The 23,722-nt window shown below is 45.6% G+C and overlaps 2 protein-coding genes and 1 long non-coding RNA gene across 9 annotated transcripts; all 3 read right to left on the reverse strand.

The window, feature by feature from the left end:
- Window positions 1–599: 599 nt before the first annotated feature.
- Window positions 600–9,840, reverse strand: ETFB (electron transfer flavoprotein subunit beta). Of its 7 annotated transcripts, none has more exons than XM_033084469.1 (7): window positions 9,723–9,839; window positions 8,501–8,659; window positions 5,736–5,888; window positions 3,922–3,984; window positions 3,419–3,577; window positions 1,561–1,753; window positions 600–619 (listed from the first exon to the last, which is right to left on the reverse strand). In XM_033084469.1, exons 1-6 carry the CDS (start codon window positions 9,777–9,779, stop codon window positions 1,580–1,582), a joined length of 765 nt encoding a protein of 254 aa, XP_032940360.1. In that variant the 5' UTR covers window positions 9,780–9,839; the 3' UTR covers window positions 600–619; window positions 1,561–1,579. The 7 variants fall into 7 exon arrangements, with proteins under 7 accessions (XP_032940360.1, XP_032940358.1, XP_032940356.1 ...); XM_033084467.2 differs by lacking the exon at window positions 600–619 and adding an exon at window positions 691–1,396 and having other exon boundaries at window positions 1,571–1,753; window positions 9,723–9,840; XM_033084465.2 differs by lacking the exon at window positions 600–619 and adding an exon at window positions 691–1,406 and having other exon boundaries at window positions 1,571–1,753; window positions 9,723–9,840.
- A 620-nt stretch (window positions 9,841–10,460) lies between these two features.
- On the reverse strand, window positions 10,461–10,904 carry LOC117010188. Its single transcript, XR_004420579.1, has 2 exons — window positions 10,747–10,904; window positions 10,461–10,674 (listed from the first exon to the last, which is right to left on the reverse strand). It is a non-coding gene; the product is annotated as an uncharacterized LOC117010188 (long non-coding RNA).
- An 890-nt stretch (window positions 10,905–11,794) lies between these two features.
- On the reverse strand, window positions 11,795–23,243 carry TMEM147 (transmembrane protein 147; the record flags this gene model as incomplete). The annotated part of the gene is made up of 7 exons (XM_033084432.1): window positions 23,004–23,243; window positions 22,679–22,748; window positions 21,268–21,333; window positions 18,102–18,238; window positions 14,232–14,316; window positions 12,732–12,853; window positions 11,795–11,879 (listed from the first exon to the last, which is right to left on the reverse strand). Coding segments are annotated over exons 1-7 (642 nt in total), but the record flags the coding sequence as incomplete, so codon positions are not given.
- Between the last annotated feature and the right edge of the window lie 479 nt (window positions 23,244–23,722).

Genomic DNA, 23,722 nt, shown 5'->3' on the forward strand with positions numbered 1-23,722 from the left:
TGAACTGGGAGGCGCTGGGTTATACTGGGACACCCTGGAGCTGAACTGGGACAAACTGGGACCAGTCTGGAAGTGAACTGGGACGTGTTGGGTCATACTGGGACAAACTGGGACCCAGCAGGACCCGGCTGGAGCTGAACTGGGAGTTGCTGGGTTATACTGGGACAAACTGGGACCCAGCAGGACCCGGCTGGAGCTGAACTGGGAGCTCCTGGGTTATACTGGGACAAACTGGGAACCGTCTGGAAGTGAACTGGGAGCTGCTGGTTTATACTGGGACAAACTGGGACCCGTCCGCTGCCGAACTGGTTTATACTGGGATGCACCCGCAGCAAAAACCCAATAAAAACCAGTAAAAACCAGTAAAACTGGGCCAGGGTGTGGCCCCGCCCCCTCCGCGACCCCGCCCCCTTAAACCACGCCCATACAGCCGGGGTGATGACGTCATCGACTGGCCACGCCTTTATTGGGGTGGGGGAGGAAGGCACTGGGGGGGGCCTGGGCCAGACTGGAAGGCACTGGGATGGACTGGGATGGACTGGGATGGACTGGGAGGGGACTGGGATGAACTGGGAGGCACTGGGATGGACTGGGATGAACTGGGATGGACTGGGATGAACTGGGAGGAGACTGGGATGAACTGGGAGGGGACTGGGAGGCACTGGGATGAACTGGGAGGGGACTGGGATGGACTGGGATGGACTGGGATGAACTGGGATGAACTGGGAGGAGACTGGGATGAACTGGGAGGTACTGGGATGAACTGGAAGGCACTGGTATGAACTCGTATGGCACTGAAACATCACTGGGTTGAACTGGGAGAGCACTGGGATGTACTGGGATGGCACTGGGATGAACTGGGAGAGCACTGGGATGTACTGGGATGTTACTGGGATGACACTGGGATGAACTGGGATGAACTGGGACAAACTGGTCCAGGCCAAAAGGCACCAGTTGGGGGTGGGGGGAGGGGAGCAGTGACCAGAACCATTCCCAGACCCAGCAGCACCAAACTGGGACCAGCTCCTCCTTACTGGTCCTTACTGGTCCAGCAGCTGGAGCCTCACTGGGATGAACTGGGAGGGACTGGGAGGGACTGGGAACAGGGCGCAGTTCCCAAAGGCGCCACCGGGGGGAGACAGAGAGACAATGGCGGTTTGTTAATGGGAACTGGGATGGACTGGGATGAACTGGGATGGACTGGGAGGGACTGGGAGTTACTGGGAGGCACTGGGAGAGGACTGCAGCCCAGTCTGGAGGGACTGGGAGGGACTGGGAGTTACTGGGAGGGACTGGGAACAGGGCGCAGTTCCCAAAGCCGCCACCAGGGGGAGACAAAGAGACAATGGCGGTTTGTTAATGGGAACTGGGATGGACTGGGATGAACTGGGATGAACTGGGAGGCACTGGGAGAGGACTGCAGCCTAGTCTGGAGGGACTGGGATGAACTGGGAGGGACTGGGAGGGACTGGGAGGGACTGGGAACAGGGCGCAGTTCCCAAAGCCGCCACCAGGGGGAGACAGAGACAATGGCGGTTTCTTAATGGGAACTGGGACAAACTGGGATGAACTGGGAGGCTCAGATTCGGCCGCTCTGCCTCAGTTTCTCCACCAGGGTCTCCACATTCTCCACCTTCTCCCCCCCTGCCCGGGCCGGGGGCTCCTGCACCTGCAGCACCTTGAGGCGGGAGGGGCCCCCCGAGACCCCCAGGTCGGAGGCTGGGATCACCTCCAGGGGCTTCTTCTTGGCTTTCTGCAATTGAAAAAAATTTATGGGGTTATTGGGGATTATTTTATTATTTTGGGAATTTTTGGGAGGTTTTTTGGGGGATTTTTCGTGATTTTTCGTGATTTTTTTAGGATTTTTTTGAGATTTTTTAGGATTTTTTTAGGATTTTTTGGGGATTTTTGGGGGATTTTTTTTGGTTTTTAAAGGATTGTTTTAGGATTTTTTTGGTGAATTTTTAGGGGGGTTTTGGGGGATTTTTTGGGGAATTTTTTAAAATTTTTTTAAAGGATTTTTTCTTGTGAATTTTTGGGGATTTTTTTGTGAATTTTTTTGGATTTTTGTGTGAATTTTTGGGGGATTTTTTTAGGATTTTTTGAGAGGTTTTTTTGGGGATTTTTTTTTTTATTTGTGGGCATTTTTTTGAACTTTTGGGGGATTTTTTTGAATTTTTTTTGGGGGGGGATTTTTTTTTAATTTTTAAAAATCTTCCAGGAGTTTTTAACGATTTTTTTAGGATTTTTTTTTTCAATTTTAGTGATTTTTTTAGGAAATTTTTTAAAAATTTTTTAGGATTTTTTGTGATAATTTTTAGGAATTTTTTAGGAATTTTCTAGGATTTTTTTTTTATTTTTTTCGTATTTTTTCGGAATTTTTTGGGATTTTTTTGGTAATTTTAGGGAATTTTAAGGATTTTTAAAGGAATTTTTTCGGATTTTTGGGGGGAATTTTTTGGGGAGTGTTAGTGATTTTTTTAACAATATTTTTTTTATTTTTTTAGGATTTTGGGGGGAATTTTTTTAGTAATTTTTTGAATTTTTTTTTAATTTTTTCAGATTTTTTCTGTGAATTTTCCGGGCACCCACCATGATGTTGGGCAGCGTGGCGTAGCGCGGCTCGTTGAGCCAGAGTGGTTGGGAAGTTTTGTGGGATTTGTTGGGAATTTTTGGAGGATTTTTTCTAGAAATTTTTTTAGGATTTTTGGGAGGAATTTTTTAGGGATTTTTTCAGAATTTTGGGGGAATTTTAGGGATTTTTTTGAATTTTGGGTGATTTTTTTTAGGCATTTTTAAAGAATTTTTGGGGAATCTTTCTACGAATTTTTTAGGAGTTTTGGAGGGAATTTTTTAGGGATTTTTTCAGAATTTTTAGGGGATTTTTTAGGAATCTTTGGGGGGAAATTTTAGGGAATTTCTAGGGGGTTTTTTTTTGTAATTTTTTGAGGAATTTTAGGTAATTTTTTTGGAATTTTTGGGAGATTTTTAAAGGAATTTTCTAGGAATTTTTTAGGATTTTTTCAGGGCATTTTAGGTAATAATCCGGGGATTTTTCAGGACTTTTTAAAGATTTTTGGGGGGATTTTTTAGGGAATTTTTAGGATTTTTTTAGGATTTTTTGGGGGAAATTCAGTGATTTTTTAGGAATTTTTTCGGATTTTTTTGGTAATTTTTAATTAATTTTAAGGGATTTTTTTTTAATTTTAGGGGGATTTTTTAAGGAAATTTTCTAAGAATTTTTTAGGATTTTTTGGGGAACTTTAGGGATTTTTTAGGAATTTTAAAAGATTTTTTGGGGGGATTTTTTAGGGAATTTTTTTGTAATTTTCTAGGAATTTTTTAGGAATTTTTTCAGATTTTTTTTGTGAATTTTGGGGACCCCTCCCCACATTTTGTGCATTTTTTGGGCACCCACCATGATGTTGGGCAGCGTGGCGTAGCGCGGCTCGTTGAGCCGCAGGTCGGCGCTCAGCACGGCCGGCAGCCGCAGCCGCAGCGTCTCCAGCCCTCCGTCCACCTCCCGCTGCACCCGAACCGCGCCCGACTCCAGCTCCAGCCGCGAGATGAACGTGCCCTGGAAACCAGTAAGGACTGGGAGCGTCCCAGTTTGAACTGGGAGCGTCCCGGTATGGACTAGGCCCCGCAACTCCCTCAGCTTCACATCCCCATGGGGGGAGTATATCCCGTCATCCCCCGCACCGGAAGTGGCGGGTACATCCGCATCCCCGCACCGGAAGTGGCGACTACATCCGCATCCCCACACCGGAAGCGGCGAATCTCCGCACCCGGAAGCGCCGAATCCCCGCACCGGAAGTGGCGACTACATCGGCACCCCCCCCGCCGCGATGCATGATGGGATACACACCCCCCTAGCCGCTACGGGGGGATGTATCCCATGGTGCCCCGCGCGCGGCCTACCTGCGGCCAGTCCAACATGGCGGCCAGGAGCTGCGCGGTCTGGTTGCAATCGTCATCGATGGCCTGAGGGGGAAACAGCGCGATCTATAGGGGATCTATAGGGGATCTATAGAGGGTCTGAAGGGGGGGGATCCATAGGGGAGCCCCCCCAGCGTGTGGGGGAGCTGTGGGGGGGGAATCCGGCGGGGCCTACAGGTGTGTGAGGGAGGTTTGGGGATCTATAGGGTTCTATAGGGGATCTATAGGGGTTCTATAGGGGATCTATAGGGGATCTATAGGGATCTATAGGGGTTCCTTGGAGGTCTGTGGGATTCTATAGGGGTCCCAGAGGGATCTGTAAGGTTCTGCAGGGGGGTCTATAGGGGTCCATAAGGTTCTATAGGGGCTCCATAGGGTTCTATAGGGGCTCCATAGGATTCTATAGGGTTCTAGAGGATTCCATAGGGGTCCCTCGGAGCTCCATACGGCCTCCATGGCGTTCTATAGGGGCTCCATAGGGTTCTACAGGGCTCTATAGGGTCTCCATAGGTTCTATAGAATTCTATGGGATCTCTGTAGGCTTCTATAGGGTTTCCATAGGGTTCTATAAGATTCCATAGGATTCTATAGGATCTCTGCAGGGTCTCCATAGGGCTCTACAGGATTCCATAGGATTCTATAGGGTCGCCATAACATTCTGTAGGAGTCTATAGGATTCCATAGGGTTCTACAGGATTCCATAGAGATCTACAGGGTCTCCATAGGATTCCATAGGGTTCTATAGGGATCTATAAGATCCCACAAGGTTCTACAGGATTCTATAGAGAATTCACAGGGTTCTGTAGGATTCTATAGGATTCCATAGGGTTCTATAGGCTCTCCATAGGGTCTCCATAGGATTCCATAGGGATTCTATAGCATTCTATAGGGTTCTATAGGGTTCCACAGGGATTCTATAGCATTCCATAGAGTTCTATAGGGATCTGTATGATCACATAAGGTTCTATAGGGTTCCATAGGATCTCCACAGCATTCTATAGAACTCCATAGGGATCTACAGGATCCCATGGGGCTCTAGAGAATTCCATAGGCTCTCCATAGGGATCTATAGGATTCCATAGAGTTCTATAGCATTCCCTAGGGATCTATAGCATTCCATAGGGTTCTATAGGATTCCATAGGGTTCTATAGGGATCTATATGATCCCATAAGGTTCTATAGGGTTCTATAGGATTCCATAGCATTCTATAGAATTCCATAGGGATCTACAGGATTCCATAAGGTTCCATAGGGTTCTACAGGATTCCATAGGATTCTATAGGATTGCATAGGGTTCTATAGCATTCCATAGGCTTCTACAGGATCCCATAGGGTTCTACAGGATTCCACAGGGATTCTATAGCATTCCATAGGGTTCTACAGGACTCCATAGGGTTCTATAGCATTCCATAGGGCTCTAGAGAATTCTATAAGCTCTCCATAGGGATCTATAGGATTCCATAGGGTTCCATAGGACTCCATAGGATTCTATAGAATTCCATAGGGTTCTATAGCATTCCATAGGGTTCTACAGCATTCCATAGGGATCTATAGGATTCCATAGGTTTCTGTAGAATTCTATAGGTCTCCATAGGGTTCTACAGGATTCCATAGTATTCCATAGGATTCCATAGGTTCTCCATAGGATTCCATAGGCTCTCCATAGGGATCTATAGGATTCCATAGGGATTCTACAGGATTCCATAGAATTCTATAGGATTCCATAGGGTTCTAAAGGATTCCATAGGATTCCATAGGGTTCTATAGGCTCTCCATAGGGTCCCCCCAGGCCTGACCTGCTTTCCCAGCAGCACCAGCTGCGGCTGCAGCCGCCGCGCCAGCGCCGCCAGCGCCGAGGCCACCTCCAGGGGACCCGGGGCCGCGCCCTCGGTGACTTCGGCCAGGACAGCGCGGTCAGCGCCCACAGCGAGGGCAGTACGGAGAGTCTCCTATGGAAATTATAGGGTTAAATGTGAAATTAAATATTCTAAATTATTCTAAAATTAACCTAAAATATCCTAAAATTAATTTAAATTAACCCAAACTCAGCCAGCGCCGTACGGAGAGTTTCCTATGGGAATTAAAGGGTTAAAAATATCCCAATGTATCCTACAATATCCTAAAATTGACCTAAAATAACCTAAAATTAATCCCAAAAAATCTCAAAATTAACTCAAAAAATATCTCAGAATTATCCCAAAATCAGCCACGGTCAGGGCTGTACGGAGTGTTTCCTGTGGGAATTAAAGGGTTAAATGTTAAATTAAATATCCTAAAATTAATCCCAAAAAATCTCAAAATCAACTCAAAAATATCTCAAGATTAACCCCAAAAAAATTCTAAAATATCCCAAGATTAATCCCAAAAAATCTCAAAATTGACTCAAAAATATCCTAAAATTAACCTAAAAAATAATCCTAAAATTAACCTAAAATATCCTAAAATTAACCAAAAAATAACCTAGATTAACCTAAAAAATATCCTAAAATTAACCTAAAAATATTCTAAAATTAATCTAAATTAACCTAAATTAACCAAAAAATATCCTAAATTAACCCAAAAAAATCCTAAAATTAACCCAAAAATATCCTAAAATTAACTCAAAAAATATCCTAAAATTAATCTAAAATATCCTAAATTAACCCAAAAAATATCCTAAAATTAATCCCAAAAAATCTCAGAATTAACTAAAAAAAAATCTCAAAATTAATTAAAAAATATTCCGAAATTATTGCAAAATTAACCCAAAAAAACAACTCGAAAATACCAGAAAAACCACCCAGGTGTGCCCAGGTGTGCCCAGGTGTATCCCAGGTGTGCCCAGGTGTGTCCCAGGTGTGCCCAGGTGTGCCCAGGTGTGTCCTAATTGTACCTAGATGTGTCCAGGTGTATCCCAGGTGTGCCCAGGTGTATCTCAGGTGTGCCCAGGTGTATCCCAGGTGTGCCCAGGTGTATCCCAGGTGTGCCCAGGTGTGCCCAGGTGTATCCCAGGTGTGCCCAGGTGTGCCCAGGTTTGCCCAGGTGTGCCCAGGTGTGCCCAGGTGTATCTCAGGTGCGCTCACCTGGCTGGCCTTGGTCCCCACAGACACAGCAATCACCTCTGAGGCCTTTCCCCCCTCCCGGAGCCTCACGGCCTCCTCCAGGTGTGCCCAGGTGTGCCCAGGTGTGCCCAGGTGTGCCCAGGTGTGTTCCTATCCCCTCCAGGTGTATCCCAGGTGTACCCAGGTGTATCCAAGGTGTATCCCAGGTGTGCTCAGGTGTACACAGGTGTGCCCAGGTGTGCCCAGGTGTACCCAGGTGTGTTCCTATCCCCCCCAGGTGTACTCAGGTGTGCCCAGGTATCTCCAGGTGCCCCCAGGTGTGCCCAGGTGTACTCAGGTGTATCTCAGGTGTGCCCAGGTGTGCCCAGGTGTGCCCAGGTGTGCCCAGGTGTGTCCCAGGTGTACTCAGGTGCGCTCACCTGGCTGGCCTTGGTCCCCAGTGACACAGCAATCACCTCTGAGGCCTTTCCCCCCTCCCTGAGCCTCACAGCCTCCTCCAGGTGTGCCCAGGTGTGCCCAGGTGTGCCCAGGTGTACCCAGGTGTGCTCAGGTGTGCCCAGGTGTACCCAGGTGTGTCCCAGGTGTATCCAGGTGTGCCCAGGTGCGCCCAGGTGTATCCCAGGTGTATCCCAGGTGTGCCCAGGTGTGCTCAGGTGTGCCCAGGTGTCCCCAGGTGCGCTCACCTGGCTGGCCTTGGTCCCCAGTGACACAGCAATCACCTCTGAGGCCTTTCCCCCCTCCCTGAGCCTCACGGCCTCCTCCAGGTGTCCCCAGGTGTATCCAGGTGTGCCCAGGTGTGCCCAGGTGTGTTCCTATCCCCTCCAGGTGTGCCCAGGTGTGCCCAGGTGCGCTCACCTGGCTGGCCTTGGTCCCCACAGACACAGCAATCACCTCTGAGGCCTTTCCCCCCTCCCTGAGCCTCACAGCCTCCTCCAGGTGTGCCCAGGTGTGCCCAGGTGTGCCCAGGTGTATCCCACCTGTTCCTAGGTGTGCCCAGGTGTATCTCAGGTGTGCCCAGGTGTGCCCAGGTGTGCCCAGGTGTGTCCAGGTGTGCCCAGGTGTATCCCAATTGCACTCAGGTGTATCCTAGGTTATCCCAGGTGTACTCAGGTGTACCCCAGGTATCTCCAGGTGTATCCAGGTGTACCCAGGTGTGCCCAGGTGTGCCCAGGTGTATCTCAGGTGTATCCCAGGTGTGCCCAGGTGTGCCCAGGTGTATCCCAGGTGTGCCCAGGTGTATCCCAGGTGTGCCCAGGTGTGCCCAGGTGTGCCCAGGTGTACCCAGGTGTGCCAAGGTGTGCCCAGGTGTAGCCAGGTGTGCCCAGGTGTGCTCAGGTATATCCCAGGTGTGCCCAGGTGTGCTCAGGTGTGCCCAGGTGTATCCCAGGTGTGCCCAGGTGTGCCCAGGTGTGCTCAGGTGTGCCCAGGTGTGTTCCTATCCCCTCCAGGTGTACTCAGGTGTGCCCAGGTGTATCCCAGGTGTGCCCAGGTGTATCTCACCTGTCCCCAGGTGTGCTCACCTGGCTGGCCTTGGTCCCCAGGGACACAGCAATCACCTCTGAGGCCTTTCCCCCCTCCCGGAGCCTCACGGCCTCCTCCAGGGCGATCTCACAGAAGGGGTTCAGGCCGTGCTTCACCCCCTGCGTCTGCACCCCGGCCCCGCCCGGGGCCACGCGCACCTGGGGGGGCACAGCCGGCTCAGGGGGGCGCACCTGGCGCAGGTGAGCTCACCTGGTAAAATTCCCACCCAAAAATCCCCCCAAAATTCCCGAAAAAATCAAAAAAATCCCCCCAAAAATCCCAAATTTAAAAAAAAAATTGTCCCAAAAATCCGCCCAAAATTCCCCTAAAAATCCCAAAAATCCCCCCAAAAATTCCCCCCCCTAAAATCCCCCCAAAATCCGCCCAAAATTCCCCTAAAAATCCCAAAAATCCCCCCAAAAATTCCCCCCCTAAAATCCCCCCAAAATCCGCCCAAAATTCCCCTAAAAATCCCAAAAATCCCCCCAAAAATTCCCCCCAAAAATCCCAAAATTTAAAAAAAAAATTCCCCCCAAATTTACCCAAAATCCCCCCCAAAAAATCCCTAAAAATTCCTCCAAAAATCCCCCAAAAATCCCAAAATTAAAAAAAAAATCCCCCCAAAATTATCCCAAAATTACCGTAAAAATCCCAAAAATCTCCCCAAAAAATCCCAAAATTCGCCCCCAAAATTCCCCCAAATTTTCGCAAAATTCGTTATAAATTCCCACCCAAATTCCTAAAAATCCCCCCAAATCCTCCCCAAAAGATCCCAAAAATCCCCCAAAAAATCCCAAAATCCTCCCCCAAAAGTCCCCAAAATTCCCCCCAAAAATGCAAAAAATTTCCCCCCCAAATTCCTGGTAAATTCTCACAAAAACCCCAAAAATCCCCCCAAAAAATCCCAATAATCCCCAAAATTTCCCCCCAAAAATCCCCAAATTTCCCCCAAGAATCCCAAAATTCCCCCCAAAAATCCCAAAATTCCCAAAATCCCCCCCAAAATTCCCCCAAATTTCCCCAAATTCCCCAAAATCCCCCAAAAATTCCCCCAAATTCCCCCTCCCCACCTTTGACCTTCCCCCCTCCCCGCTCCATTTTCCCGCGAAATCCGAATTTTTCCCTTCCCGCCAACCCCCCCAAGGCTTTCCCGCCATATTTTAGGATTTCCCGGGAAATTTTTTGCCTTTCCCGGGAATTTTTTTTGGGGGGGGGTCTCACCTTGACGGCGAAATCGATCACGCGCTTCACCCCCACCAGCACCTTCAGCGCCGCCATTTTGGGCGCTTTAAACTGACGTCACTTCCGGCGCGACGCGGCAACACCGACAAGCCACGCCCACAAACCCACTTAGACTGTGACGTAATCCCTTATTGCGCAAGCCACGCCCCCGGCCGAACAAAACCACGCCTCTTAATGACGTCATCGCGTTGTTTACGCCTTGTCTAAGCCACGCCCCTGACGCAAAGCGCGTGATCCGAGCGCGTCACGTGACCGGAAGTGCGGCCTAGCCGCTTTTTAAATTTATTTTTCTTATTTTTTAGGGTTTTTTTTTGGTGTTTTGGGTTTTTTTGGTATGTTTTAGGTGTTTTTTTGTGTTGTTTTAGGGGTTTTTCAGGGTTTTGTTTGGGTTTTGGGGGGATTTGGGGGTTTTGGGGGGGTTCGGGGTTTTTTGGGTGTTTTAAGGGATTTATTTTTGGTTTTTTGGATTTTTTTGGAGATTTTTTGGGGGGTTTTGAGGTTTTAGGGTGATTTTTTGTTTTGTTTTTTGGGCCAGGTTGTGGTTTTTTTGTGGGCCCCTGAAATCCCCCCACAACCGCCCAAAATCCCCAAAATTCACCCAAAATGGCCCAAAATTTACCCAAAATTCCCTAAAAATTTGCCCAAAATTCACCCAAAGATTTGGAGCCCACCTGGGCCCCTCCCCCCCTCAAATAAAGGCTCAGGTGACCTTGCCAGGTGTGTCCAGGTGTGTTTATTGCTGGGGGGGGAGAGGCCACGCCCACCTGGGACCCACCTGGACACCTGACACCTCACCTGGACACCTGGGCCACGCCCACCGCGCACCTGGGACCGTCTTTGCTCACCTGAGACCTCACCTGGGCCCTCACCTGGATACCTGGGACCCATCTGGGACCTCACCTGGATACCTGGGACCCACCTGAGCCCTCACCTGCACACCTGGGTTGCACCTGAGCCCCTCCCTAGTACACCTGGGACCTCGCCTGGTCACCTGAGACCTCACCTGGACACCTGAGACCTCACCTGAGACCTCACCTGGATACCTGGGACCCACCTGAGCCCCTTCCCAGCACACCTGAGCCCTCACCTGGATACCTGGGATGCAGCTGAGCCCCTCCCCAGCACACCTGGAATCGATTCCTGTCCCCCCCAAGCCCCAGTAAACCCAACAAAGGCACAGGTGAGCTCAGGTGAGCTCAGGTGTGCCCAGGTGAACTCAGGGCAGGGGCAGGAGCGGCACCAGCACACCTGGGCCATGCACAGGTGACTCCTCCAGGTGTGTCCACGTCCATCCAGGTGGGTCAGTGTCCATCCAGGTGTGCCCAGGTGAGCTCAGGGCAGGGGCAGCAGCGGCACCAGCACACCTGGGACTCACTTGCACACCTGGGCCGACTCCTCCAGGTGTATCAATGTCCATCCAGGTGTATCCAGGTGTATCCAGGTGTGCCCAGGTGAGCTCAGGGCAGCAGCAGCAGCAGCACCAGCACACCTGGGACTCACTCACACACCTGTACCATGCACAGGTGACTCCTCCAGGTGTATCCATGTCTGTCCAGGTGTATCCAGGTGTGTCAGTGTCCATCCAGGTGGGTCAGTGTCCATCCAGGTGTGCTCAGGTGTGCCCAGGTGAGCTCAGGGCGGCACGAGCAGCCTCATGGCCACCAACCCCACCCAATAAATGCACAGGTGACTCCTCCAGGTGTGTCAGTGTCCATCCAGGTGTATCCAGGTGTGCTCAGGTGCGCTCAGGGCAGCGGCAGCAGCGTCACCAGCAGCCTCATGGCCCCCAGCCCCCACCAATAAACGCACAGGTGACTCCTCCAGGTGTGTCAATGTCCATCCAGGTGTGCTCAGGTGCGCCCAGGTGAGCTCAGGGCAGGGGCAGCAGCGGCACCAGCACACCTGGGACTCACTGGCACACCTGGGCCATGCACAGGTGACCCCTCCAGGTGTATCCAGGTGTGTCAGTGTCCATCCAGGTGTGCCCAGGTGTGCCCAGGTGTGCCCAGGTGCGCTCAGGGCGGCGGCAGCAGCGGCACCAGCAGCCTCATGGCCCCCAGCCCCAGCGCCGCCGCCCCCAGCGCCCGCAGCCCCAGCGCCCCCCAGGGCCCCAGGCCCAGCACCTGCCCCGCCCACCTGGGGGGAGAAAACAGACAAAAAAGGGGCGGGGCCTCAGGTAAAGCCTCACCTGGGCCACGCCCCCATTTTTGGTTTCCGACCCCGCCCACCCAGCTGGGAAAAGTGAGGCCTGGTTGAGGCCACGCCCACTTTTTGTTGCCCAATTAGAAAGCACCGTTCAGGCCACGCCCCCTACTCACCCAATTGGGAATCAGCATTCAGGCCACGCCCATTCTGTGCCACCCAATCAGGAGCCTCCCACCAGGACACGCCCCCCCCCCTTTTCTCAACCAATCAGAGCCCTCAGAGGCCACGCCCCTTTTCTCACCCAATCAGGAACCCCCATTTAAACCACGCCCCTTTTCTCTCACCCAATCAGGAACCCCATTGAGGCCACGCCCCTTTTCTCACCCAATCAGGAACCCCCATTTAAACCACGCCCCCTTTTCTCTCACCCAATGAGGAACCCCTCATAGACCACGCCCTTTTTTCACCCAATCAGAGCCCTCCCTCCAGACCACGCCCCCTTTTCTCTCACCCAATCAGGCTTCCCATTCAAACCACAGCCCCTTTTCTCACCCAATCAGGAACCCCCAATCAAACCACGCCCTCTTTTCACACCCAATCAGGCCCCCCCTTTAAGCCACGCCCCTTTTCCTCTCACCCAATCCGGAACCCCCTTTAAACCACACCCCTTTTCCTCACCCAATCAGGACCCTCCCTTTAAGCCACGCCCTTTTTCTCTCACCCAATGAGGAGCCCCTCATAGACCACCCCCTTTTCTCACCCAATCAGGAAGCCCCTTTAAGCCACGCCCCTTTTCTCTCACCCAATCAGGACCCTCCCTCCAGACCACGCCCCTTTTCTCACCCAATCAGGAAGCCCTCGTAGGCCGCGGCCACCAGGAGCCCGCCCAGGGGCAGCCGCAGGGGGGAGGGGAGGTCGTGGCGCCCCGAGGCCCAGAGCAGAGCGGCGGCGGCGACGTGGCGCACCTGGGAGACCAGTACGGACCAGTATGAACCAGTCTGGACCAGTACAGACCAGTACGGACCAGTATGGACCAGTACGGACCAGTATGAACCAGTATGGACCAATACAGACCAGTACGGACCAGTGTGCACCAGTCTGGACTGGTATGGACCGGTATGGACCAGTACAGACCAGTATGGACCAGTCTGGATCAGTGTGGACCAGTCTGGACCGGTACAGACCAGTATGGACCAGTGTGGACCAGTACAGACCAGTACAAACCAGTATGAACCAGTGTGGACCAGTACGGACCAGTATGGACCAGTCTGGACCAGTACAGATCAGTATGGACCAGTATAAGCCAGTCTGGACCAGTATGGACCAGTATTAACCAGTCTGGACCGGTATAAACCGGTATGGACCGGTCTGGACCAATATAGACCAGTACAGACCAGTACAGACCAGCATGGACCAGTGCAGACCAGTACGGACCAGTATGAACCAGTATGGACCAGTCTGGACTAGTACGGACCAGTATGAACTAGCCTGGACCAGTACAGACCAGTACAGACCGGTATGGACCAGTACGGACCAGTATAAACCAGTCTGGACCAGTAAAAACCAGTACAAATGGGTCCATCCCAGTTTGTCCCAATGCCCCTCAACTCCCTCCCAGTCCCTCCCAGTCCATCCCAGTCCATCCCAGTCCATCCCAGTCCCTCCCAGTACCTCCAAACCGGGCTCCAGCCCTCTCCCAGTCCCTCCCAGTCCATCCTAATCCCCTCCCAGTCCCTCCCAGTTCCCTCCCAGTCCATCCCAGTCCCTCCCAATCCCTCCCAGTCCCTCTCAATCCCCTCCCAGTCCCTCCCAGTCCCTCCCAGTCCTTCCCAGTACCACCAAACCGGGCTCCAGCCCTCTCCCAGTCCATCCCAGTCCATCCCAGTTCCCATTAACAAACCCCCAGTGTCTCTCTGTCTCCCCCTGGTGGCGCCTTTGGGAACTGCGCCCTGTTCCCAGTGCCTCCCAGTCCATCCCAGTCCATCCCAGTACCTCCAAACTGGGTTCCAACCCTCTCCCAGTGCCTCCCAGTAACTCCCAGTCCCTCCCAGTAACTCCCAGTCCCTCCCAGTTCCCATTAACAAACCGCCATTGTCTCTCTGTCTCCCCCTGGTGGCGCCTTTGGGAACTGCGCCCTGTTCCCAGTGCCTCCCAGTGCTTCCCAGTTCATCCCAGTCCATCCCAGTCCATCCCAGTTCCCTCCCAGTTGCTCCCAGTCCCCTCCCAGTCCCTCCCAGCCCATCCCAGTCCATCCCAGTCCATCCCAGTCCCTCCCAGTCCATCCCAGTATATCCCAGTATATCCCAGTATATCCCAGTATATCCCAGTATACCCCAGTCTCACCAGGCTGATGTTGGAGTCCAGCCCCATCTGGAGGTGTCTCCAGTCGAACTCCACCCCCCGCGCCCCCACCCAGAGCGGGACACACCTGGGAGGGGTCAGGGAGAGCCAAAATCATCAAAATTCAACCCAAAAATTCACAAAATTTACCCCAAAATTCACCCCAAAATTCACCCTAAAATTCCTAAAAAATCCCCAAAATTCACAACAAAAATTCACCCCAAAATCCTCAAAATTCACCCAAAAATTTATCCCAAAATACGTAAAATTCAACCCAAAAATTCATAAAATTTACCCCAAAAATTCATCCCAAAATACCCAAAATTCAACCCAAAAAAATCACAAAATTTACCCCAAAAATTCATCACAAAATTCACCCTAAAATTCCCAAAAAATTCCCAAAATTCACAACAAAAATTCACGCCAAAATTCTCAAAATACACTGAAAAATTTATCCCAAAATACCTAAAATTCAACCCAAAAATTCATAAAATTTAACCCAAAAATTTGTCCCAAAATACCCAAAATTCAACCCAAAAATTCATCTCAAAACCCCCAAAATTCACCCTAAAATTCCAAAAAAATCCCCAAAAAACACAACAGAAATTCACCCCAAAATCCTCAAAATTCACCCAAAAATTTATCCCAAAATACCCAAAATTCAACTCAAAAATTCATCTTAAAATCTCCAAAATTCACCCCAAAAAAATCACAAAATTTACCCAAAAAAATTATCCCAAAATTCACAAAATTCATCCAAAAATTCCCAAAAAATTCCCAAAATTCACAACAAAAATTCACAACAAAATCCTCAAAATTCACCCAAAAATTTATCCCATAATCTCCAAAACTAAGCCCAAAATTCCCAACAAATAAAAATTTCCAAAAAATCCTGTAAAAAATCTCCAAAAAAATTACCAAAAAATAAAAAAAATCCCCAAAAAATAATGCAAAAAAATTCCAAACCCCCCCCCAAAAAACCCCAAAAATTCCAAAAAAATCCCAAAAAATAAAAAAAATTCCAAAAAAAACCTCAATCCCCCAAAAATCCAAAAGAATTCCCAAAAATTTAAAAAAATCCCCCCAAAATTCAAAAAAAGTCTAAAAAAATCCCTAAAAATCCCAAATATTCATTAAAAATATCCCTAAAAAAACCCTAAAAAATAAAAAAAATCCCCAAAAATTTCCCTAAAAAATAAAAAAAAATTTCCATAAAGAATCCCAAATAATCCCCACAATAATCCCCAAAAAAATCCAAAAATTCCTACAGAAACCCCCAAAAATTTCCTAAAAAAAGTCCCCAAAAATCTCAAATAAATCGCCAAAAATCCCTAAAAAAAGCCTAAAAAAATAAAAAAAAAAATCCCTAAAAATATTTTAAAAATCCCTAATATTTTAAAAATCCCTAAAAAATCCTGAAAAAATCCCCCAAAAATTCCCTAAAAAAATTAAAAAAATCCTTAAAAAATAGCACTAAAAAAAAATTTTTAAAAATCCCAAAAAACAACAAAAAAATCCCCAAAAATCCCAAAAAATCCCCAAAAAATTACGAAAAAATTTCCAAAAATTCCCAATTAAATTCCCAAATCCCTGGAACTTTCCAGAACGCGCACCTGGCTGTGAGTAGCTCAGCACTGGCCCAGCCCAGAGCCCTGAAATTTCCCAAAAAAATCCCAAAAAAATCCCCCCAAAAATGCCAAAAAAATCCCAAAAAATTATCAAAAAAACCCTACAAAATGAAAAAAAATCCCCAAAAAATCCCCAAAAAATCCCTAAAAAATCCCAAAAATTCCCTGAAAAATCAAAAAACATTCCCTATAAAACCCCTTAAAAATCAAAAAAAAATCCCTAAAAAAATCCCAAATATTCCCTAAAAAAATCCCCAAAAAATACATTAAAAATCCAAAATAATCCCAAAAAATTCCAAAAAGTTCCTTAAAAAATCCCTAAAAATTAAAAAAAAAATCCCAAAAAAATCCCCCAAAAATCCCAAAAAATCCCCAAAAAATTCCTAAAAAATCCTCAAAAAAACTCTAAAAATCAAAAAAAATCACCAAAAAATCTCTATAAAATGAAAAAAAAAAACCCCCAAAAAAATCCCTAAATATCCCCAAATATTCCCTAAAAAAATCCCCAAAAAACCATAAAAAATCCACGAAAAAATCCCCAAAAAATTTAAAAAAAAATAAAAAAAAATCCCAAAAAATCCCCAAAAAATTACGAAAAAAATCCCAAAAATTCCCAATAAATTCCCAAATCCCTGGAACTTTCCAGAACCCTCACCTGGCCGTGAGGAGCTCAGCACTGGCCCAGCCCAGAGCCCTGAAATTTCCCAAAAAAATCCCAAAAAAATCCCCCATAAAATGCCAAAAAAATCCCAAAAAGTTCCTTAAAAAACCCCTAAAAATTCAAAAAAAATCCCCAAAAAATTCCTAAAAATCCCAAAAAAATCCCAAAAAAATCCCAAAATATTCCCTAAAAAATCCCCCAAAAATCCCCAAAAAATTCCCAAAAAAATCCCAAAAAAATCCCAAAAAATTCCATAAAAAACCCCGAATATTCCCTAAAAAATAAAAAAAAATTTCCCAAGAAATCCCAAAAAAATCCCTAAAAATCCCAAAAAATTCCCTAAAAAATCCTCCAAAAATCCCAAAAAGTTCCTTAAAAAATCCCTAAAAATTAAAAAAAAATCCCCAAAAAATCCCATAAAAATCCCATAAAAATCCCCAAAAAATCCCAAATATTCCCTAAAAAAATCCCAAAAAAATCCCCAAAAAATCAAAAAAAAATCCCAAAAAATCCAAAAAAATCCCTAAAAAATTCCCAAATATTCCCTAAAAAAATCCCCAAAAAATTCATAAAAAATCCAAAAAAATCCCAAAAAAATCAAAAAAATCCCAAAAAAATCCCAAAAAAATCCCCAAAAATTCCCCAAAAATCCCAAAAAGTTCCTTAAAAAATCCCTAAAAATTAAAGAAAAAATCCCCAAAAATTCCTAAAAATCCCAAAAAAAATCCCAAAAAAATCCCAAAAAATTCTCAAAAAAACTCTAAAAAATCAAAAAAAATCACCAAAAAATTCCTAAAAATCCCAAAAAAATCCAAAAAAATCCCCAAAAAATCCCAAAAAAATCCCAAAAAAATCCCATAAAAATCCCAAATATTCCCTAAAAAAATCCCCAAAAAAATCCCCAAAAAATAAAAAAAAAATCCCCAAAAAATAAAAAAAAAATCCCAAAAAATTAAAAAAAAATTCAAAAAAAATCCCAAAAAATCCCCAAAAAATTACGAAAAAAATTCCAAAAATTCCCAATAAATTCCCAATAAATTCCCAAATCCCTGGAACTTTCCAGAACGTTCACCTGGCTGTGAGGAGCTCAGCACTGGCCCAGCCCAGAGCCCCGAAATTTCCCAAAAAAATCCCCAAAAAATGCCAAAAAAATCCCCAAAAAATCCTAAATATTCTCTAAAAAATCCCAAAAAATTCTCAAAAAACCCCTAAAAAATAAAGAAAAAATCCAAAAAAATCCCAAAAAAATCCCAAAAAAATCCCATAAAAATCCCAAATATTCCCTTAAAAAATCCCAAAAAAATCCCAAAAAAATCCCATAAAAATCCCAAATATTCCCTAAAAAAATCCAAAAAAATTCAAAAAAAATTCAAAAAAAATCCCAAAAAACCCCAAAAAAATCCCCAAAAAATCCCAAATATTCCCTAAAAAAATCCCCAAAAAATCACCAAAAAATAAAAAAAAAATCCCCGAAAAATCAAAAAAAATCCAAAAAAATCCCCAAAAAATCCCAAAAAAATCCCAAAAAATCCCCAAAAATTCCCAATAAATTCCCAATTTTCTGGAACTTTCCAGAACTCTCACCTGGCTGTCAGTAGCTCAGCACTGGCCCAGCCCAGAGCGGCCACCAGGATCCGGAGCTCCCCCCGGCCCCCGCCCCGGCCCAGCGCCAGCTGCAGCCCCCCCAGGTCGGCGGCGTCCACCGTGGCTCGCAGGAATTCCTGGGGGAAAAAACAGGGAAAATGGGAAAAAATGGGAAAATTTAAAATGGGGAATTTTAGGGGGGTTTAGGGGGGGAAAATGAAAAAAAACGGGGAAAAAATCGGGGAAAATTTGGGGTTTTGGGAGGGAAAATGGGGAAAAACGGGGAAAAATTGGGGAAAAAATTGGGGGAAAATTGGGGAAAAAATGGGGAAAAATTGGGGAAAAATTGGGGAAAAATTGGGGGAAAATTGGGGGAAAATTGGGGGAAAATTGGGGGAAAATTGGGGAAAAATTGGGGAAAAATTGGGGAAAAAATTGAGGAAAATTGAGGAAAAATGGGGGGGAAATGGGGGGAAATGGGGAAAAAATGGAGAAAAAATGAGAAAAAAAATGGGGGAAAATGGAAAAAAAATTGGGAAAAATTGGGAAAAAAATTGGGGAAAAATTGGGAAAAAATAGGGAAATAATGGAGGAAAAATTGGGGGAAAATTGGGGAAAAATTGGGGAAAAATTGGGGGGAAATTGGGGGGAAATTGAGGAAAAATGAGGAAAAATTGGGGGAAAATTGGGGGAAAATTGGGGAAAAACTGAGGTGAAAATGGGGAAAAAATGGGGAAAAATTGGGAAAAAAAATTGGGGGAAAATGGGGAAAAAAAAGGAGGAGAAATGGTGGAGAAATGGGGAAAAAACAAGTAAAAATTGGGAAAAATTGGAGAAAAAATGAGAAAAAAATTGGGGGAACATGGAAAAAAATTGGGAAAAACTGAGGAAAAATTGGGAAAAAATTGAGAAAAAATGGGGAAAAATTGGGGAAAAATTGAGGAAAATTTGGGATTTTCGGAAGGAAAAATGGGGAAAAAGGGGAAATAATTGGGGAAAAATTGGAAAAAATTGAGAGAAAAACTGGGAAAAATTAAACATGGGGAAATTTGGGGAATTTTGGGGAGGGGTGGGGGAAATGATGGAAAAAAACGGGGAAAAAAATCAGGGGAAAAATTGGGAAAAATTGGGGAAAAAATTGGGGGAAAAATGGGGAAAAAATGAGAGAAAAACAAAGAAAAATGGGGGAAAATGGAAAAAAAATTGGGAAAAATTGGGAAAAAAATTGGGGAAAAAATGGGGAAAATTGGGGAAAAAGTGGGGAAAAAATTGAGGAAAAATTGGGGAAAAAATGGAGGAAAAAGTGGGAAAAAATCAGGAAAAAATTTGGAAAAATTGGGGAAAAAATGAGAGAAAAACAAAGAAAAATGGGGGAAAATGGAAAAAAAATTGGGAAGAATTGGGAAAAAAATTGGGGAAAAAATGGGTTTTTGGGTGGGGAAAATGGGAGAAAAAATGAGAAAAAAATTGGGGGTAATTGGGAAAAAAATGGGAAAAAACTGAGAAAAAATTGGGAAAAAATTGGGAAAAAAATGGGGGAAAATTGGGCAAAATTGGGAGAAAATTGGGGAAAATTGGGGGAAAATTGGGGGAAAATTGAGGAAAAATTAGGGAAAAATTAGGGAACAATTAGGATAAAATTAGGGAAAAATTAGGGAAAAATTAGGAGAAAATTAGGGAATAATTAGGGAAAAATTAGGGGATAATTAGGTAAAATTAAATAATAATTAGAGAATAATTAGGGAAAAATTCGCGGAAAATTGGGGAATAATTGGGGCAAAATTAGGAAATAATTACAGAATAATTAGAGAATAATCAGGGGAAAATTGGGAAAAATTAGGGAATAATTGGGAAAAATCAGGGAAAAATTAGGGAATAATTAGGGAGAAATTATGGAATAATTAGGGGATAATTAGAGAATAATTAGGGAAAAATTAGAGGAAGATTAAGGAGTAATTAGGAAATAATTAGGGAAAAATTCGGGAATAATTAGGGAAAAATTATGGAATAATTAGGGGGAAATTACAGAATAACTTGGGGATAATTAGGGAAAATTAGGGGAAAATGAGGGGGAAAATAAAGAAAGAAAAGAGGGAAAAATGAAAAAAAAAAGAGAAAATTGGGAGAAATTTTAGGGGGAGTTTTGGGATGAATTTTGGGGATTTTGGGTCACTCACCCCCACCAGGACAGGAAAAATTTGGGATAAATTCAGGATAAACTCAGGATAAATTCAGGATAAATTCAGGATAAATTCAGGATAAATTCAGAATAAATTCAGAATAAATTCAGAATAAATTCAGGATAAATTCAGAATAAATTCAGGATAAATTCAGGATAAATTCAGAATAAATTCAGAATAAATTCAGGATAAATTCAGAATAAACTCAGGATAAACTCAGAATAAATTCAGGATAAATTCAGGATAAATTCAGGATAAATTCAGGATAAATTCAGGATAAATTCAGAATAAATTCAGGATAAATTCAGAATAAATTCAGGATAAATTCAGGATAAATTCAGAATAAATTCAGAATAAATTCAGGATAAATTCAGAATAAACTCAGGATAAACTCAGAATAAATTCAGGATAAATTCAGGATAAATTCAGGATAAATTCAGAATAAATTCAGAATAAACTCAGGATAAACTCAGAATAAATTCAGGATAAATTCAGGATAAATTCAGGATAAATTCAGAATAAATTCAGAATAAACTCAGGATAAACTCAGAATAAATTCAGGATAAATTCAGGATAAATTCAGGATAAATTCAGGATAAACTCAGAATAAATTCAGAATAAATTCAGAATAAATTCAGAATAAACTCAGAATAAATTCAGAATAAATTCAGGATAAATTCAGGATAAATTCAGAATAAATTCAGGATAAATTCAAGATAAATTCAGAATAAATTCAGGATAAATTCAGGATAAATTCAGGATAAATTGAGGATAAATTCAGAATAAATTCAGGATAAATTCAGAATAAATTCAGAATAAATTCAGGATAAATTCAGGATAAATTTAAATTAATTCAGAATAAATTCAGGATAAATTCAGGATAAATTCAGAATAAATTTTGGGATAAATTTTGGGATTTTTGGGATAAATTTTGGGGCGAATTCTGGGATTTTTGGGGTGAATTTTGGGGATTTTGGGTCACTCACCCCCACCAGGTCGAAGCCGCCCGAGGGTCCCTCCCAGGTGGGGAAAAACGTGGCCAAGAACAACATCTGGGGGAAGAGACCAGTATGGACCAGTATGGACCAGTATAAACCAGTATGGACCAGTATGGACCAGTATAAACCAGTATGGACCAGTATGGACCAGTATAAACCAGTACGGACCAGTATGGACCAGTACAAACCAGTACAGACCAGTATGGACCGGTATGGACCAGTATGGACCGGTATGGACCAGTATGGACCAGTATGGACCGGTATGGACCAGTATGGACCAGTATGGACCGGTATGGACCAGTATGGACCAGTATGGACCAGTTTAGACCAGTTGGGATTTGGGGGAGGGGTCCCAGTTCCTCCCAGTTGGGATTTGCGGATTCCCAGTTGCTCCCAGTTCCTCCCAGTTAAAATTCAGGGGTTCCCAGTTGCTCCCAGTTGGATTTTGGGGATTCCCAGTTCCTCCCAGTTTGGATTTGGGGGTTCCCAGTTGGAATTTGGGGGTTCCCAGTTGCTCCCAGTTCCTCCCAGTTCATCCCAGTTAGAATCTGGGGATTCCCAGTTGCTCCCAGTTTGGATTTGGGGGTTCCCAGTTCCTCCCAGTTGCAATTTGGGGGTTCCCAGTCACTCCCAGTTTGGATTTGGGGATTCCCAGTTGCTCCCAGTTGGAATTTGAGGGTTCCCAGTTCCTCCCAGTTAAAATTTGGGGATTCCCAGTTCATCCCAGTTAGAATCTGGGGATTCCCAGTTGCTCCCAGTTGCAATTTGGGGGTTCCCAGTCACTCCCAGTTTGGATTTGGGGATTCCCAGTTGCTCCCAGTTGCTCCCAGTTGGGATTTGGGGATTCCCAGTTGCTCCCAGTTAGAATTTGGGGGTTCCCAGTTGCTCCCAGTTAAAATTCAGGGGTTCCAGTCGTTCCCAGTCACTCCCAGTTGGATTTTGGGGGTTCCCAGTTGCTCCCAGTTGGGTTTTGGGCATTCCCAGTTCATCCCAGTTAAAATTTGAGGGTTCCCAGTTCCTCCCAGTTAAAATTTGGGGGTTCCCAGTTGCTCCCAGTTAAAATTTGGGGGTTCCCAGTTGCTCCCAGTTGGGATTTGGGGATTCCCAGTTCCTCCCAGTTGCTCCCAGTTTGGGTTTTGGGGATTCCCAGTTGCTCCCAGTTAAAATCTGGGGGCTCCCAGTTGCTCCCAGTTCCTCCCAGTTAAAATTCAGGGGTTCCCAGTTGCTCCCAGTTGAGATTTGGGGATTCCCAGTTGCTCCCAGTTGGAATTTGGGGGTTCCCAGTTGCTCCCAGTTAAAATTTGGGTGTTCCCAGTTCCTCCCAGTTGGGATTTGGGGATTCCCAGTTGCTCCCAGTTTGGATTTGGGGATTCCCAGTTGCTCCCAGTTGCTGTCCCACCTTTCCCAGTTGCACCAGTACGTAGGTGGCTCCAGCCTGGACGCAGCGCCAGAACGCGCTGTACTCGGACCTGGCACCAGTACAAACCAGTATAAACCAGTATGAACCAGTACAAACCAGTATGGACAAATTTAAACCAGTATAAACCAGTAAACCCCCAAATCCCCTCCCAGTATAAACCAGTAACACCCGAATCTCCCTTTAACCCCCTCCCAGTCCCTCCCAGTCCATCCCAGTCCATCCCAGTGCCCCCGAATCCCCTCCCAGCGCCCCCCAGTCCCTCCCAGTCTGTCCCAGTTTGTCCCAGTTCGCCCCAGTCCCTCACAGGCCGCTGCACTTGTAGGTGATGAAATAAGGGAAATACGCCAGCGCGAAGCAATTCCCGAAGTGAAACAAAGTCATGGCGGCCGCGGGGGGGTCCCCTGAGGGGATTTTGGGGAAAATTCGGGAATTTTTGGGGCGATTTTGGGGATTTTTGGGGATTTTTTTTGTTTGGAGTTTCCGGGTTTGGGGACACCGGGGCCTGGCGGCCGTGGGGGGTGATGGGAAGGCGGAAGTCACGCCCACACGAGGCGGGACTTCCGGTTGGGCCAGCCAATCAGAGAGCGTTACAAGTAGCCAATCAGAGAGCGTGTTGAGTGGCCAATCAGAGGGTGTTACGTCATAAGGGCGGGGTTTAGTGAGGCCACGCCCATCCTCGCGGTTCGCGCCCAAACGGCGCCAAAATGGCGGAAAATTCACCCCAAAAAAATCCCAAAAAAGGCAAAAAAATCCCAAAAAAATCCCCAAAAAAATAAAAATTTTCCTGGATCTACTCGAGGATTAAAAAATGAGGCAAAATTACCCCAAAATCCCCTCAAGGACCCCCAAAATTCCCTCAAAATCCACGGAAATCCCCCCAAAAAACTCCTGAAAATCGCTGAAAATTCGCCCCAAAAATCCCAGAAAAATAAAAAAGAAATCCCAAAAAATCCCCAAAAAATAAAAAAGAAATCGCAAAAAAATCCCAAAAAAATAAAATTTTCCCGGATTTATTCCAGGATT

The sequence above is a fragment of the Catharus ustulatus genome, chromosome 39 (assembly GCF_009819885.2).
Source record: "Catharus ustulatus isolate bCatUst1 chromosome 39, bCatUst1.pri.v2, whole genome shotgun sequence".
Taxonomy (NCBI): domain Eukaryota; kingdom Metazoa; phylum Chordata; class Aves; order Passeriformes; family Turdidae; genus Catharus; species Catharus ustulatus.

Excerpts from the sequence above, each read along its gene's own strand:
- ETFB (XM_033084469.1), bottom strand. The coding sequence starts at position 9,779 with ATGGCGGCGCTGAAGGTGCTGGTGGGGGTGAAGCGCGTGATCGATTTC. Across the intron at positions 3,578-3,921 it reads CCATGTTGGACTGGCCGCAG|GGCACGTTCATCTCGCGGCT; the intron begins GTAGGCCGCGCG and ends ACTGGTTTCCAG. Across the intron at positions 1,754-3,418 it reads CCACGCTGCCCAACATCATG|AAAGCCAAGAAGAAGCCCCT; the intron begins GTGGGTGCCCAA and ends TTTCAATTGCAG.